At 35.9% G+C, this 18,004-nt stretch overlaps 1 protein-coding gene across 1 annotated transcript; it reads left to right on the top strand.

Moving 5' to 3' along the window:
• The first annotated feature begins 286 nt into the window (after positions 1 to 286).
• On the top strand, positions 287 to 16,080 carry LOC140743143 (uncharacterized). The gene is made up of 3 exons (XM_073074201.1): positions 287 to 329; positions 14,269 to 14,430; positions 14,857 to 16,080. The coding sequence occupies exons 2-3, from the start codon at positions 14,282 to 14,284 to the stop codon at positions 15,779 to 15,781; spliced, it is 1,074 nt and encodes a 357-aa protein (XP_072930302.1). The 5' UTR covers positions 287 to 329; positions 14,269 to 14,281; the 3' UTR covers positions 15,782 to 16,080.
• The last annotated feature ends 1,924 nt before the right edge of the window (positions 16,081 to 18,004 follow it).

Below are 18,004 nucleotides of genomic sequence, written 5' to 3'. Positions count from 1 at the left end.
AATAACAAAACTGTACAATATCACTTATCAGTGCTGACTTTTCGATTAACGCCCGTTATTAATAATCAATCCATCCAATATTTGGCTAACAAAGATCGACTTTTGACAATATCAAAATAATTTAGACTAATAATAACGGATGTAAGACTAATAATAACACTTTTGTTAATAGTTATTCCAGTGGCCGATTTACTATGACTTGTCGCTGTTGTCACTTTTGTTTTGCACTGTGAACGCCGCCTATCGAACCAAAGGTTATGATTACAAGTCGCGGATAGTCGTGCGGTGAGGCCCGCCGCGGCAGTGCGCTTCCCGGAGCCCACAGATATGTATGTACACTTTACGTACGTACACGTACTTTACGTACAGTTACACTTGTATTACTAAACTATTGCGCACTTGCACTTACACTTATTAGAAAATTATAGGACACTGATTTACTTTTAAATAAATTTTGTAGTAAATTCTGCACTTGTCTTTGTTATTTATATCACAAATGTCAAACGAGATGCACTTACAATTATTTTAGCAAATTTTAGCGCTAATGTTGTCTTCTTGCACTTGTTTATTTACAGATCAATTTTGTAGTCACGTCTGTGTTTGACATTGTTGTTTATATCACTTTTAAAATTTTGAAAGCACTAACAGATTAGTGGCATCAATGATTGTCGCGCTGAGCGTGCGGATTCGAATCCCAGGCATGCTCTTCTCATCTTGTGTACTTATTTACGATGAAAAAGCTTTGTGAGGAAATCTACATACTTGGAAGTTCCTCTTAAAGGTGTGACACCTACTATAATGCAGTTAGGCAGAATAGTGGATGATATTCTAAGACTTCCCTTTCTGGAAGACCTGTGGCCAAGAGTGAATTACGGATAAGTAGACAAAGAAAAATCTGGTGCAATACAATTTAACCACATTAAAGATTTATTTTTTTATTTAATTATTTATTTCTGTTTACGACACTTCTATGTTAAAGGTTACTGATTAAAATGCTTCCTAAAAATCAATAGCACTTAATTATTGAGAAAGAAAGAAACAGAATAATTTATTCGGAAAAAATATGCAATAAACACAATAGAAAATTGCATACAAAAAATATTATAAAATTTTTGATCGAAGAGGTCTCCATTTAGCTTTAACGTTTTAGGTAACTTTAGTCACCTGCAACGCTGGTATTCTGTGGAGCCTGTATGCCTGTATGTGTAACTGTGTATTCTTACAAATAATATTTACAAAATTATCGGCTTTCGCAGTAGATAAATAACATTTAGGAATTGGTGGCACTCTGCCTATGCGAATTTTTAACAAATAGGCATCTAGGCTACGAGGCTATACGACCCCGTAAAATGTTTGGAAATAAATTGAAGACAGTTGTTAGTTGAATTAAAAAGGACACATACTCGTGTTACAATAAAAAGATACGCTCATGTATAGTGTGAGTATAGAAAATTGTATTTACGTATTTAAAGGTAGTAGAACTCTTTGTGGTTCAACTCCGGCGGCACCACCGCCACACCTATTTCTGCCTATTAACAGTAGTGTTAAGCGCTGCTGTGTTCTGGTTTGACGGGTGTGGTAAGAGAGACATACCTTTCCGAGGCGTTCCTGCTTATTCCTCAGGGGTAGCGGCATATTAGTGACTGACTTCAGGAACGTAACTTATCTTATCTGGGGCTTATTACACATTTCTAGTAGTAAACACTCACCATCAGGTGGACTGCATGCTCGTCTGCTGCTCCTATAATCAAACTAAAAATTAAGCTCATTTACATTACGGCACAATATATTTGATAGCGATACTGAGTTCCATAGTCACTTGGGCAATCTCGTTTAGGAAAATTGACGACTTACGACTCTGCCCTATACTAGTACCTATGTAGATACTAGACCTTCATGCGCAAAGTAAAAATGTAATAACCTTTTTAAAATACGTACATACGCTAAATCAGTCAATACATTGTTTTCAAAGCACAAAAGCGTCTTGATGTTATTAATAGTTGTTTACTAGTACCTGCTTTTTATTAGAATGATTGATTAAGAGTGTGATGGTACGGAAAGTACGGGTCAAATTAATTGTGTGGAACATTGTTTTCTTTATGTTGTATCTATTATTTGTGTCTACACATTTCTATAAAAAATAGAGCATGTATTTTATAAATGTATTTTATTTATTTTTGGTATTGACGTTTTATTTATATTTACATATATTATGTCTTATGTTATTCTACCTAACAAACAAACCTACCTATTCGTTTCGAATAGATAGGTTGAGGATAAATGTTAGTTATTTGGTAGCGAATCCTACTTTGTATGTCTTTAAGTAAGTCCAAAAATGCGAAAAAAGGTTGGAATGGAAATTCCTTTGAAAAATAAGTTGAAATGAGTAAGAATATTTGTAATAAAATGATACTGAAACACCAAGATCATGGGATCTGAAATACAGTTCTATAAATTAATAACTTTGGTAAAATCTGTAAAGTACGTATAAATGTTATATTATTATGGAAATACAGACATTATGGTGTTTTTGAACTCCCCTTTTTGTACGAAATAACTATTATTGCTAGAAAAGTGATGCTAAAGTTTAAAATTTCTAAGGAATTCGAACCAAGATTTTTTAATTTAATTTATTTTAAAAGATACAGGTAAACCAGACTAAATTGCGTGCATTAATACATTACCGGCATAAGTGCAAACATGTCAAAAATTTATATCTCGATAAACTCCGTATAAACGGCCCCATTTTTATTTGTACCGTACGATATTGGTCTTTACGAGAACGACATAGCATACATTGCGTTTTCCCGGTAATACGACCAACAATAATATTTACGAGAGCCGTATGTGATATTTGCACCATATGATATTGATTTTTACGAACATATCGCACTAAGTACGGCAGGAATGCGTAACTTGCGAGAACGCTTCCGAAAACATTAATAACATTGTTATTATGTATTAGATGTGCTTCACCACTTTATTAGTATTTATAACAATGTTATATCGATGCCGCGGGCTTATTGGATAACACGAGCGAAAATACTATATTAGCGACAAATAAAACTATACCAATAAGTTCGACTGTCGTAGGATTATCTAATTTTAATTAGGTACTTTTTAAATAATTTGTTCTATAATTTCAAATGTTACTGCGGTTCATAACTACCTAATACCTATTTCTACCTAATAACAGCAGTGTTAGGCGCTGCTGTGTTCCGGTTTGAAGGGTGTGGTAAGGGAGACAGACTTTTTCGAGGCGTTCCAGCTTAGTCCTCAGGGGTAGCGGCGCATCTGTGGCCGACCTCAGGTAGGAATATCTAATCGTATCTGGGGTTGATTACAGATGTCCATGGGCGGCAGTAGCCACTTACCATCAGGTGGACTGCATGCTCGTCTGCTACTCTTATACTATAAAAAAAAAAAAAAAAAAACTATTCTCTCTTGCCAATAGAATGATTGTAACATTTAAAATATCAAGCACCCGACGCTTTTCACTCTGAATTGACTTAATTTTTTTAAAATCTTATTTTGAAACGATTCATTATGATTGATTGTTCCATCTTCTACTACTGTATATTAAACTATTTGTCATTAAAAATATTTTCTAGTTTTTAATTCGATTAGCAATAAAAGCGTGTTTTTTTTAACATTTTTTTAATATCCTTTTAGAAAATTTATATCAAAAACAAGTTTTATTCAAACCATAGAAATATTATAAAACTAAAATGTTCAAAAACTGTAATTTTCTTGATGCCGCTATACATAAAGCGTTCAAATATCGTTAAATAACACTAGCGTGTCAATTTGCGGCATTATTCTTTACAACAATCGTTTTTAATGCCCTTAAGCAAACGCGTATCGGCGGCCTCTTTGATGTTAACAAAGTGTACTGACAAAGCGACTGAACAGCGCCGCTTGTCAGCAACTATTGTTCAGTTAGTTTCTAGGTATATTAGTTTACATCGCCTGCAATGCTGAAAGCACCGCCTTCGTTATTGCTCTTATATTGCTGTAATTGTTTCCTACTAATCGCTGTGAGCACGCGATTGTAGTATAAGCTATGCGCTTTATTGCAGTCTGGTTATAGGTGGATTGGTTTTGGGGTTCCTTACTTAAAGTGTAAATACAGGTCTATAACTACAGGACTATAAAACACATAAGTCATAACTATAGAAGTCTACAAGTAATTCTTCGTTATCTTTCCACCTGTATCTCTTAAATCGTAATAGATAGACACTTAAAATTTTCACATAGTATGTATAAAATTGGCCGTTATATTAAAATTACTAAAAATAAAGGCTTAAAAATAAGCGGGGGTTGCCGTGTAAGAAACCGTTATTTTTTAGTGTCGCGTTATCTACCCAACAGTGTTAGAAAGACAGTTCAAATTTTAATATTACAATTACTCCTAAGGTACCAAATACTAAAATTAAATGAAAATTTTGTGGTACGGAACTCCGTGCGCAAGTTGTACTCGCACTTGGCCAATGATTACTTGATGTATTGAATTCTTATACAAACTTTTCCTTATACAAATCAGTACTCACATCCTAATACTGGGTTCCTTGACGTATCGTCGTAGACTTATTGCCTACTGTCCCACTGTTGGGCACAGGTCTCAGGTAGCTCAGGTGCGGACATCCTCACCATTTTTCTTTCACCCTTAAAATAAGACTTCCTTAAAAAAGACAAATAACTAACATTACAATTAATACACACTTAACTTTGAAAAATCAAGGACCTGGGATTCAAACCGTGGGCACCAGGTTTAGAAGCTAAGTTTGAAATCACTAGGCTACCACCGCTTCATTGTATTAAGTTATTCTTATTAACTATCTATTGATATACGTTATCAGTGGTCTTATATTGGTCTGTCATAAACAATCTTGGAGAAAATTTCAATTGGTTGGGATAATAATAATAATATTTATGTCAGTTTTACCACATAACTAACACATAACCGCTGCTAAAACATCATTCTGAACATGATTCCTAATCAATTTGATTGGCCACTACATAGAGGGCCGTGGTTAGGTTTATGTGGCATAATTGGGTACTTGTTTATAATATAGGAGTAGCAGACGAGCATGCAGTCCACCGGATGGTAAGTGGCTACTGCCGCCCATGGACATCTGTAATCAATCCCAGATACGATTAGATATTCACGCCTGAGGTCGACCATAGATGCGCCGCTACCCCTGAGGACTAAGCTGGAACTCCTCGGAAAAGTATGTCTCCCTCACCACACCTGTCAAACTAGAACGAACATAGCAGCATTTAAGACTACTGTTATGAGGCGGTGTAAATAGGTGTGGTGGTGGTGCCACCGGAGTCAAACCACAAAGGGTTCTACCACACTCAATGTATTCAATATGTTTGATGATGTCACTGTTAAAAGTTATTATTAAAAGTGAATCATATTTATTATAACACAGGAATACGGATTATGATTTATTTTATACGGATTTTTATCACTCTGAGGAGGGTAATGTTATTCGAGCGTGTATGGTGTGTCGCATTCTTTAGCCCTGCAGCCCAAATGACTAGCCGGATTTAAATAAATAAGGTTATTGGCTCGTCAAAAATCTAAATCGTGATAGTTATAGGCTATATTGTAGACGTTGGTTTTTGTTTTTGAACAATATTCTAGTTTTGTAATGCAATGCTTTCGACTAAAAATATAGAGAAGAAAAAATATTAAATTACCTATGTTATGAATTAAAGGAAACTAGGAAACCATTTATTATTATAATCTGGCCAAACAAAACGTTTTAAATTTGCAGTGATGTATCGTTATTTTTTATCGCCCACCCCAAGCGATCACCATTGAATCTATCGCAGCTATGAAATTGTCTAGCGAACAATTTGAGAGCAGGATAGCGATAGGATCTGTGTGAGATGGTCGTAATAGTTCCCACAACGATTACGTTCACCTGAGTGTTTGTAAGGATGTGCTGTTTTATAAGAATGCATCGACTATCGATGTATCGATTGTCATGCACACGTGGTTAAGCAAAATAACGCTTCCTATATTCCACACTAGATTTTTTATTGTGCCCTGGATGCCTTTCCTCCTGCTCGGTTAATATAAAATGAACTAACGTTCTTATTTCCAAGAGAAATATTTGTGAATATTTCTTTTACCTTTCTGTCATGTTTCGAAAACAATTGAATTCATTGAACCAAACAATGTTCAGTCAATGAACAAATTCATTGAATTTTATGTCGATTTATTAAAAATATAAGATTGGACAATAATATAATCATAATAATATATTTTTATCGACAACAAATAACATATCATCCCTATTAAGAATGCACCTTGACAGCACTAAGGGAAATGTTTTTTTTAATCACATCAGTCTTCACAATATATCATCCCTTTATTTACTTGCTACATATTCGCGCATATGGCTTTGTCCATTGGTTTAGTGCAAAGGGGTCTCAAACAGACGGTGGAAGTTCTTTAGAATTCTGCTATAGTTGGTACATCATTGTCGAGTAGGGAGAGCTCTCTGAACAACTAGATAATTATGTCTTATGGGAACCATCGAATTTAATACCTTTCCTAATTACGATAGGTACATCTGTCAAAACAAATTATTATCATCAATCATAATACATAGGCTCTTATAAGCTGTGATGGACAAAGTAAACAACGCTTATTAAGATTCTATACTTTTACGAGTAGGTTCGTTTAATGCGCACTACACAACGTCAATGTAACTAATGTTACTGAGGCAAAATTGCCATAAAATTTCACTTATTACTGTGAACGACTTTTTAAACTTCATTTGTAAGAAAGCGTACTTATATCATCTTTAATCTAACTAAGTAAGTTAAATTCAAAGCAGATTACAAATATTGGTTTCTCGGTATTTATAAGTAGTTAATCATTCACAATTTTGACAAAAAAGCGTTTTTTAATGGTAAGTAATAAAGACAAACTAAAAATCCTTTGTATTATGTTACTGATGCTACGTTTTACTATTTCGTTTTTAAAGCCTAGTTCGCGTCATATTTCAGTTCTGTGTAAGCCATCTGCAATTTCACTTAATCCGTGTTCGCTATCTACTTCTAGGTTATATACAGACACGTTTTGCTTAACACTGGCTACTTTGTATTTGCTTTGTTTTAATCCTGTTCATTTCGCTTTTGTGTATACTTTATACCTAAATCTATATAATAATGTAGGTGTTAGATATGTGTCTACTCTTAGAAATAAAAAATACAATATAATATGACTAATATGACTTAGTGGCGCTTCTTGGCTCGAGGCATCTGTTCTTAAGAATATCAGCGATGTAATGGTAACCAGGGAAGTGGTAACATCACGTGCGCTAGTTACCGCGTACCTTCAGATGGCCTGTAAGCTCATTTGCTACTCCAATTGTATAAAAATACATTCCATACATTACTAAGTGTTTTACTACGTTCAAAAAAGAAAAAAGCAGGTCGGAAATTATTGAAGACAAAATTAGTTCAAACCAAAGGCATAAATCAGTCGCGAACATTAGACGACTTCGGCAACGGGGCGTGGTTTTGGGATTTTTAAAAACGTCAGGGGGTCAGTCTATTGTGATGGTAAGACGGGACGGTAATCGATACGGCCGGTGGTAAACGTATTGTTGTTTGACCCGGCGACAGGTTGCAACGGTCACCTTGTGCAAGTTCCTTATGACCCGGGTCAAGGATGTCAGGTTTTACTTGACAAGTGGAGGTGCTCTATTGTAAGGTTTTGGCTATTCAATCTATTTGACGGGAGACCACGGGTTTGACATGTTTAGAATTATATGACACAATTCTATATTTCAGAAAACGAATTTATTTGCAACGTAATTGTCATTTTAATGTGTTTATATTTTTTAATAATGTCTATGCGGTTTAATGAATTATATCAATTTTTTTTTTCATTTTACCCATTAGCGAGATTATCGCGTCATTATTAATTCTTGATCAAATATCAGACATGTTCAATCATCTATTACTGGTGTATACAGAAGGTAGTAAATATTATTACAGTTTGGTCGCTCAGAGAATGCATTCCTGTCAAGTCGTGTTCGAATGTTAGAGAAAATTACCAAAAACGATGATGATTGACTTATGATTTAAGTATTAAGGTTACTAACTTTAAGGCTTAAGTTACAACTTTACTAATAAGCGATTTAAGAAGTAGTAATCACTTGATTATAAAAGTAAGTAAATAATAAGTAGGTAAGTACTCTGAAGCCTTTCTTTTAGTCCATTCTATGTTGCTAGCAGAAGTGATCACCCTTTCAACAAAACAATCCGTTTCGAAAGTAACTAAGCGCCTTTGTTTTATTATTTTTCATTCAAATAGAAATAAGTTGTTGGAAATTTTATGAACACCTTTATAACTGGAAAGCATTGTTTGAGACCTCGAGCCTTTTTATTTATTTATGGACACTTAAAAAGTTATTTTGGCGAATAACGCGATGGTACATAATCGCATTAACATCTAGCAAGGAATAATTTTTAATTTATACTTTCGTGTTTTATTTTTATTTATTTTTGTATGAGAATTAATAAGCGTTTTGCCGCTATTGTAAGTTGACTATTTATTATACATACTTATATAAGTAAATTTTAATAGAGGAGGAGTTCTGTCTGTAGTCGGTTATTGATTTTTTCAAAACCTTTTAGGTAGAAGCACATGAGCATGCCATTTCACCTGATAGTCACAATACTCGTCATCGATTGTAGATTTGTTTTTAATATAGGAGTAGCAGACGAGCTTGCAGTCCACCTGATGGTAAATGGCTACTGTCGCCCATGGACATCTGTGATCAACCTCAAATAGGATTAGATATTCCTACCTGAGTTCGGTCACAGCTGCGCCGCTACTCTTGAGGACTAAGCTGGAACGTCTCAAAAAGTGTGTCTCTCTTACCACACCCTTCAAACCAGAACACAGCAGCGCTTAACACTACTGTTAATAGGCAGAAATACATGTGGCGGTGGCGGCCAGAGTCGTACGACTGAGGGTTCTACCACCTTAACCAAATTAAGTAAAAACAGTAATGTTAAGCGCTGCTGTGTTCTGGTTTGAAGGGCAAGGGAGACATACTTATCCAGGACGTTCTTAGTCATCAGTGTTAGCGTAACACCTGTGGCCGATCACAGGTAGGAATCTGATAATTTCCGGGGTTGCTTACAAGTCTCTAGGGCGACAGTACTCAAAACACCTCTATGGAGACCCGTAGTATCCCAAATATAATATCCAGAAGCGTTGTTATATCCGAGAACTAATATATTCCATAATTTTCCAAGTCGACTAAAGTAATATTAATCTCAATGAAATGTATTTATAAACTCTAAATTTAAAACTATCACGCACGTGTTCCTAGTTCCGATGCAATATCACGTTCGCATATGTAAGCTCACCAAATTCCGTAGAACTCGTAGGCGTAGTCAACGTGCATTTGGCGCCTGGTGAGATACATAGCTTTTTTCAAGCATTATTATACTTAAATTCCTTTGGAGACACACAAGCGATATCGTATCCTGAGCTGTGGGTGTAAGCGTCATAATAGCGTGGGATTCGTTTATGCAGGATAAAATCTAAGTTAATCATTTACAAGCAAGCTTGATATCATAAACGGTCTTAGGGGTGGTTGCTAGGGTTGGTTTTCGAATAGCTGGTATTGATGTCCTCGTTCTAGGATAATAATAATGCATTTTTTGTCGAAGATGCGTCCGTGTACGATGGATGCACCGAGTTTCTGTGTGTGTGTTCTCTATGCTCGTAGCAGCTGTGCCTATTATTCCGTCTGTGTGCCAGTCTTATGTAGGGGGACCGCGATAATTTGATACATTTGAATGCAATTGTTAAGAAGTTGCAAGTGTATTTCTATTTGGCATGAAAATGAATTTGAATATGTTTTAAATCTGTATTATATTACGTTTGCATAAATGAATCGGAAGTATAAAACGAATTATTATAAAATGAAAAGCCCGACTGTTTTAAAACATATAGCATATGTCACTGAGACATAATTTAGATGACACGATACGACACTAATATGTTAAAATCTGTCATGCCGTTTGGTATAAAACTTGGTCCGTTACGGGGGTGTCGGGGAGAAGCGTGTTGTATGCGGGGTTCCGCAGGGGTCGGTCTTGGGGCCACTCCTATGGAATCTTGCATACGATGTTGTACTGCGGACGGAGTTTCCTCCTGGTGTGAGCATTATTTGCTAGCCGACGACGCTCTCGTACTTGTCGATAGGACGGCGAGGTTGGCCGGGGTGGCACGCGTTGTCTCGAAGATACGCGAACTAGGCCTTAGCGTTGCGGACAATAAGACCGAAGCACTATGGTTCCATGGCCTGCGGCGAGGCGTGGAACCACCCTGTATGTCAGTGCGGGTGGGTGACGCGGATATCGAAGTGGGCAGGTGCATGAGGTACTTGGGGCTCGTGTTGGACAGCCGTTGGCGCTTCAACGAGCATTTCCACCGCCTGGTCTTCCGGATTCACAAGGTAGCGGGTGCTTTGCACAAACTGCTGCCAAATCTAGGGGTGTCCATGTAGTTCGGGGACTAGAATAGGGCTATGGTAACTCCTGCCTGTCGTAAGAGTTCCGTCTGATATCCCGGAGTTCTCCAACAAGCGTTGAGGACGGCCACCGGGAGGAATTTAGTGCGGTAAGAATCCCACATAATATGGCGTCGCTACCACGTCGTCGGGTACCTTTTGAAGGTTTCCCCCTCGTTAAGGAAAAAAATGGTATAAAAGGCTTTCCAAAGAATGTGACACGTATATACGCTGGAAAAACAATACTCTCTGTCGTCTAATAAAAGTATAAAAGGAATAAAAGGAGTACTTAAAATGAACTAATTATTAAAACGCTTCCAATTTCCATATTTATAAGGAATTTGCTTTGTTTTATCTAACTGCGGGCTTTGTCATAAAATTAGCTAGTCGGTTCTATTTTCTACAACGTTGCATGCTTGTTCGACATTTGACTTCCTTACGAACGGGCGACAGCGCGGGAAATCGTAGGACGGAATAACGTGTTTTTATTTCGCTTTAGTAATTATGCAAAATAAACTACGTATTCGTTAGTCACGATTAAGCCATTTGCCGCATTTTTTCGTGAAGGTGACGAATAATCGATACCTTTGCTGGGTTCGGTGACGGTAGCTATAGATAATAGAAGACTGTCTTATAGTGATCTGTAAACATTATCATTATGGATGTTCGCCATATTGCATACAAAATTATGATAGGGCGAAGATGTACTGAAACGTTTCGTATAGTATACAAATACTGTATGCGAGTAGTTGAAACAATTGATATACTCGAATTTGACCTGCACACTCTATGCATGTAGATTTATCTGTTCCATTTCTTTGTAATTTTCATGTATTTTAGTATGTTTTGAATCTTGTTAAAATTGTTCCATATTGAAAAAAAAGTAGTTCAATTCAAAAATTACTACAATAATTTAACACGACAATATACGACAGGATAGCTATTTCTCAAAACAATGGTCACAATATTTTGTAACACAACAACCAACTGAAATTAAATAGTGTTATTGAGAATGAAATAATATCGTGAAGTGAGTATCAAAACCAACTGCACCCAGTACAATGTAATAGAGAAACATTTTTTGCATCGTTGGCGAAGCCATTCCCAAGAACATGCGGACCGCTATGTTGCTAGATCAAATACACCATCCTGCTGCCATTGTAGTTCCTTTATCCATACTTTCCAAAAAAACCTTTGTATGCACCCATCCCGCTCCACCCCAAACACAAAATCCCGGAGAAAAAGGGACAGGTATACAGAGCGTCTTCACACATAATTGCTTACAAAATGAATAGATCTTAAACAATAGCACAATAGACGAAATGACAAAACGCTTTGCGATATCTGCGTCCCGTATAATTGCTAATTTGTTGGACTTTTTATAAAGTAAATTAAATGTCACATCAGTCCACCTGATTTAAAAGTTTTGAAAAGCCTAAGAGTTAAACCTAACCACAGTATAAGTTATAGATACTTTTACTGTGACCTAAGTTTTGAAAGTAAGCCTCTCAATCTGAGTCCAAGTTGTAGATGTGCGTATTAATCAAATCGACATCGCGAAGAAAACGTCGCGTGGAAACTTACACGATTGTTAAAGTTCTTTAATAGTGAAATCTATGAATACGCAGTTGGTCAGCGTAATGGACTCGCCACTACTGTGATACTGCTCGGCACGTGTTTCCTTTCAGAGTTAGGGTTTAGGCCATAGTCCATCGCTTTTCGTTCGCCGATAAAGGAAGTACAATTATTCCTTAATACGCATATAACTTTGAAAAATCGTAGGTTCGAATCTCGGACCTCCCAATTGCGGGGTCGAGTTTCTAACCACTAGGGTATTTCTGCTTATACTAGTGCAATGCCAGCCTTAATACTCACTCTGAGAGTACAACCACTCCCAGCAATAGAACCAAAATGGCAATAAACCCGAAATGGGTTGACGACAAGAATCCTCATATTACAAGTATTATTTTGTTTGAAATAAACCTTTGAAGTATATTAACGACCTTAATATTTTACAATATAAGACGATATTACTGAATTAGAATTCTGATAGGAATTTATTACTTAATTTTCATAACGATTATTAATGTGTGCAATAATGTACTGATCACACAAAGTTGCAATTGCGCTCGAACGCCACCGGAAACAATTAATAAATAATTGATATTATTATTTCCCAGATAAGGGAGCTAATATACAGTCTGCCCTGGCGACAGTCGCCAATGATCGCAGACGACAGGTGGCGACGATTGGCGACAGTCGGTGATGGTCGCTAACGATGGTGGCGATCGTGTTTTGTTGTCGGTTAAAAAGAGGCACTGACAGTCGGCAGCAGGCTTCGGTGCTTACGTTAGATAGCATGAGTCGACTACAGTTGATGATGGCAGCGTTAGGCGACAAATGTCGTCTGTCTTTAACGACTGCTGCCAACCAGTTGCCAGCGCGGGCTGTCGCTCGTATATCAGCCCGTATATCGGATATCAGTATAATTTGCATGTAATATAATAATAATAATAGCTTTCTACACTTACAGCCCCACACTAAGATTCGCTGTATCGTGGGTGCCATGGACACACACATAGACAAATACACAACCCAGACCCAGTAACAGAAATCTAAATTCATCATTTAGACATCTGTCTGGCCGGGGATCGAATCCGGGACCCTTTGCGCGTCAGACCGGTATGGTGGCCACTCCGCCACGCGGGTCGTCGAGTATGTAATATATGTAATGTATGTAATATAATAATAACATTATTTCTTTGTACTTTGTTGCAACTATTGATTTATAAAGTACATTTATCGGCAGCGTTGGTCGAAATGTTAAACCAGTACAATTGACCATGTATACATGTGATATGTTATTCAAGGACTTAAAAGATATCGGACATGTAATGCCCGGGTGTACCGATTATAATAAAAGGGGTGCTATTCTACAGTTCCTTACGTCCTTGAAATAACTCGTAAATGGCCGACGGCACAACTTTATAGGCGTTGTTCTGTACCGAATAAGTATCCCATAGTGATCGGCAGGTAATAGTACTGAATCACGACAGGTAGGGAAATTAATTCAAACTCTTCGGAAGCCTTGAATTAATCCGCCTTATTTCCAGCCTATCATAATATTCATCGGCACTGAAAATATTATTTAGATTGTAGCGCTATTGTATCGTGAAATTATGTCGTTAAATAAAACTATGGATTTGTGATTCTGAAATAGTTTTAGGTAATTTCGGGTAATATCGGTGTTATGGGTAAAATAAATAGTAAATTTATACACGTGGGTTTCAAGGAATTGGCATGATGCTGTCAATAAAAAATTGTATGAATTTTCCCCAGTGCTGATGTTATCCGAATTTACCTTATCTGTTTTATGTACTTAAGTCGTTTGTTACAGCAAATTGTATGTTTAATATTTTACATTCGAAACAGTATTTGTTTCAGAACACAAAATTTAAATAATCAGTATGGATATGTATTTAACTGATCCCGAAAGAAATATAGGTATTTGGAATATTTCCACATCTTACATGCATAATCAACGATATACCAGATACTAATAAAATGTCATAGTGCATAATATAATAGGAGCTGCCTAGATGAACGTAAATAATTCTGAGTTACTAAATGATTGTACATTTACAATATAAATTAATAATAAAAATACAAAAAAATATACATATATAAATGTCATTTTTTTTAATTTCAGATACATTCTCACCATGAAGTGTGCAAAGTTGCACCTTCAAGAAAGATCAAGGCCACGGATAAAACTGGAGGTGAAGCTGGACAAACCCAGGAGGTACTGCCAGAAACGAATGGTCAATCCAGACCATGATGAGGACCCTCGATGGAATGATGTTCTTGACAGGTACAGTTACATAAAAAAAATCTACTTCTAATTTGGCAAGTTAGGCGCAGAATAAAAAAAATCATTTGTTTAAGAAAAATCCTTAAAACTCGTAGTCGGGGCTTCCTGGTAAGTAGTCAGATACACTAGTGACAGGAACGCCTCGTTCTTTCACTGTTGGGTTTCTTAATTAGGATTATACATAAAAGTATTGACACTAAATTACAAACATAGAATTAACATAAATATTCACCATATTCAGTACAATGTTTAGATATGATTAGTGTATGCCCTACGGAGTCATAAAGATATTTTGGGATCGAAAACTAAGTCCACATACAAAATTTTTATGTAGTTGAAGATGTTATTTTAGTTTTAGTTTTGTTATTTTAGTTTAGAATTACTCTCTTAGTTATTATTTTAATAAATATTTTCATTTTTTCACAGGTTTCATTGTAACCCTAAAAACGATCCATGCGATCTTAACGAAACATACGATAGCGTGCGTGTTCAAAAGGAAGTGGAAGATTTGTTTCTCTCCGTACAAAATTTGCAATTTACGGGTGACGTTCAAGAAAGAAAGAGACCGCGGACAAGTTTTAAATATAAGACACTAACTAACGGAAAGAGACACCGCATGTTTGTTAAGCAAATAGTGAATTGTGAGCAAGACGATCCCGACAGGTCGTCTGAACTCACGTACTACTACTTCGATGACTACGCTAAGTACTTCCACAGCAATGACCGCTCGAGACCATCGTCCGGCAAATCTAGTATTTTCCTGTACAATCTCACAAATAAAAATAAAGAGAATAAAGCTATACAAGTAGATATTTCACAAGCTGGTGAAACGAGGAAAATGCGACGACCCGATACGAAAGTGAAAAGGTCTCTAAAAAAAGACGTTACACTAGAATGTAAAGACGAAATTAAAAAGGAACAAGATGAAAATAATATAGAGGACGCAAAAATTGCTTTCCATAAACGTGGAAAAAGAAAAAGTCTCACAATTTCAAGGGCAGAGAGCCCAGCCACTGTTCAAGTCATTAGAGTGGATGTTGTTTGCAATTACAGCTGTAGCTCCACGATGTCTGATTATGAAGACAAGAAACAAACTAACACTAATGATGAGGAGGAGTTGGATAAAAAAAAGGAAATTGTAAAAGTGAAAAACACGCGTTTCGCGAATAAGTATCTCCTGACGAACACAGTTAAGACACTCGATGAAAACGTATCAGGCGGGGCCAAAGTCACATTGCTTTGTAAAACTTTTAGATTGGCGGATAGATCTAAGTTGTTATCGAGGAGAAAGTCTTCAAAGAGCGCAAAGGATGATCCGAACACCAATAAGAAGGTTAAGATTTTGAACTAATAGCGCTACATTGTGCCGAACGGTTTCTCTTTAAAATTTATACGATTAAATAATAAGATAGAAGTAAAACGATGCTTAAAGTCGTTAAGTGATATTATTATGTAACAAAACCTTTTAATTTATAATAGTGTAGTATTGTGTGTCGGTGTGACGACTAAAATACCTGCGAGCAAAACCTGGCGACCCTCTGGCGCCACCCTTACTTAACCAAGCGCTTGTCAAAGTTTGCATAATGTTGTTAAAGTTAAAATGTAAAACATTCCGCGCAGCTTGGATGTTTATAATGCATTTTATCGAGGAAATATAAATGCAAAAATGTATTACTTATGAAATATACGTAAATAAAAATATTCGATGTTTTATTTGTTGGTAAAATTATTTTTGTAAGCAAATCAATACAAATTGTAAACAATAGTGATTTTAAGTTAAAATCGTTAATATGAATAAAATAACAAAATAGGTGACCTAATTATAAGAAACTTTGAGTATCACTGGCAGCGACGAAAAAAATTGAAACGTAAACTTTTCACATACCCTGTGATTTAGTGCGACGGCGCGCACAATCTATTTTGGTCAGAAATCATTTAATCTCCAATTTTCGATCTGAAATGAGAAAAAACTCTTGAAAGTTTTGTAATCAATCTCAACTTTTAATACCAGTTCGTGATGCTTAAATTGTAGGTAACAGTCGATTGCACCTATTACTTCCTTCTTTGTAAAGGATTGTAAAACCCCATTGGTACCTGTCATCTATAACTGAACATACGAGTAGGTCCAGGTTCAATCTTTGTTGAAGCAGCCTACCGTTAATTTATATTGAGTCTAGTGTATCACGTTTTATTCGTGTATATTAATTTCATGACACCTTAGCGAAATCTGACGGAACTAGTGATTTCTGAAGGGTTCTGTTCCCGTATGTAAGATATGGCCATTAAGAATCGCAGTGTTACATGTAGTATAATAGTATAATATGTATTGTTACATAAAATATTACCTAGATCTTACTTTATGTTTATTTAAAAGATAGTGTAAGTAGTGTGAAAGAAATACTGTAACTCTAATCCTATCTTATATGTCATGCATTTATTATAGAAAGTACTTGAAGTGTCTTTGATTAAGTTGCAAAAAATGTTTAAAAAAGTTTTTTAGCACTTGTAATCGTCGTAAAATTATGAGCAGATTACACGAGTCCTTTGTATGTCCATGAAGTTCTGATGATAATATTACAATTTGGAATCCAGGAGCCGATTTCATGATGAGCCAGTAGCTTGTATTAAACCCGTCGAGTTTGATCTCATAAGATTCGTTTTGACGAATGCAAAAAGATATTTTTGCATGATTTTTTTTATTTTCTAAGTAGTCAGGTAAATGTGCCGTTATTAATATTCAATCTATCAATTTTGAACCAACCAAAGATAACGTGACAATATCTAGTATACAGAAATACTCAAATGTTAATCTTTCAGAGCCAAAACATCTATCCAGGATTGATTATTAAAAACGAACGATACTAGACATTGTCTTTTTCCATCTTTGGCAGGTAAAATTGTATATCTAGAATTAGAACTATAAGCAAGGTAACCTGTAGATACGAATTAGCGATATAAATTATACTGAATCGGGGCGTAACGACAGCAATAATTCGTGCAAGGAGGAACGACACGAAGCATAAATTAACATTTTTAGGGTTCCGTACGCTAATGGTAAAAACGAAACCCTATTACTAAGCTTCCTCTATCTGTCCATATGTCATTGGGCTCTATCTCTTAAAACGTAATAGATAGACTTGAAATTCTTACAGAGCTTGTATAACAGGAACTAAAATTAAAAAAATGATTGTAAATAAATTGAGGGCGTCATAAAAATGACTGCTATTTCTCGAAGTTTTTCGCTATATCTACAGAACTGTATTAGGTAGATAGTTGAAATTTTCACAATGCATTTAGTTCTATAGCACCTATGATATTTTTTTACTAAAATATTATTTTATAAAAAAATACGGTATGGAACTCTCCTTGTGTAAGTTTTACTCGCACTTGTCCAATTTTGAAATAAAACTTCGCTCAAAGCCATGATCAAGTTTGTTGGAAAAATTATAACTTAATTATAATCGGGAAGTTACGTGCGAGGTACCGAATAAAAGTGAAATCATTTTCGTTACGCTGAAAGTACATTGATAAGTAAAGTGGTCCTAGTGACATCAATTCGGCCTTTCACGCTTAG

This window comes from Epargyreus clarus, unplaced genomic scaffold, assembly GCF_041222505.1.
Source record: "Epargyreus clarus isolate Ecla_fem2 unplaced genomic scaffold, WU_Ecla_fem_2.2 ptg000007l, whole genome shotgun sequence".
NCBI classification, from domain to species: Eukaryota; Metazoa; Arthropoda; class Insecta; order Lepidoptera; family Hesperiidae; genus Epargyreus; species Epargyreus clarus.
This window is presented reverse-complemented; position numbering and strand designations above follow the sequence as displayed.

Coding starts and splice junctions, on each gene's coding strand:
- LOC140743143 (XM_073074201.1), top strand. CDS start 14,282: ATGAAGTGTGCAAAGTTGCACCTTCAAGAAAGATCAAGGCCACGGATA. Junction 14,431..14,856: donor TGGAATGATGTTCTTGACAG/GTACAGTTACAT, acceptor ATTTTTTCACAG/GTTTCATTGTAACCCTAAAA.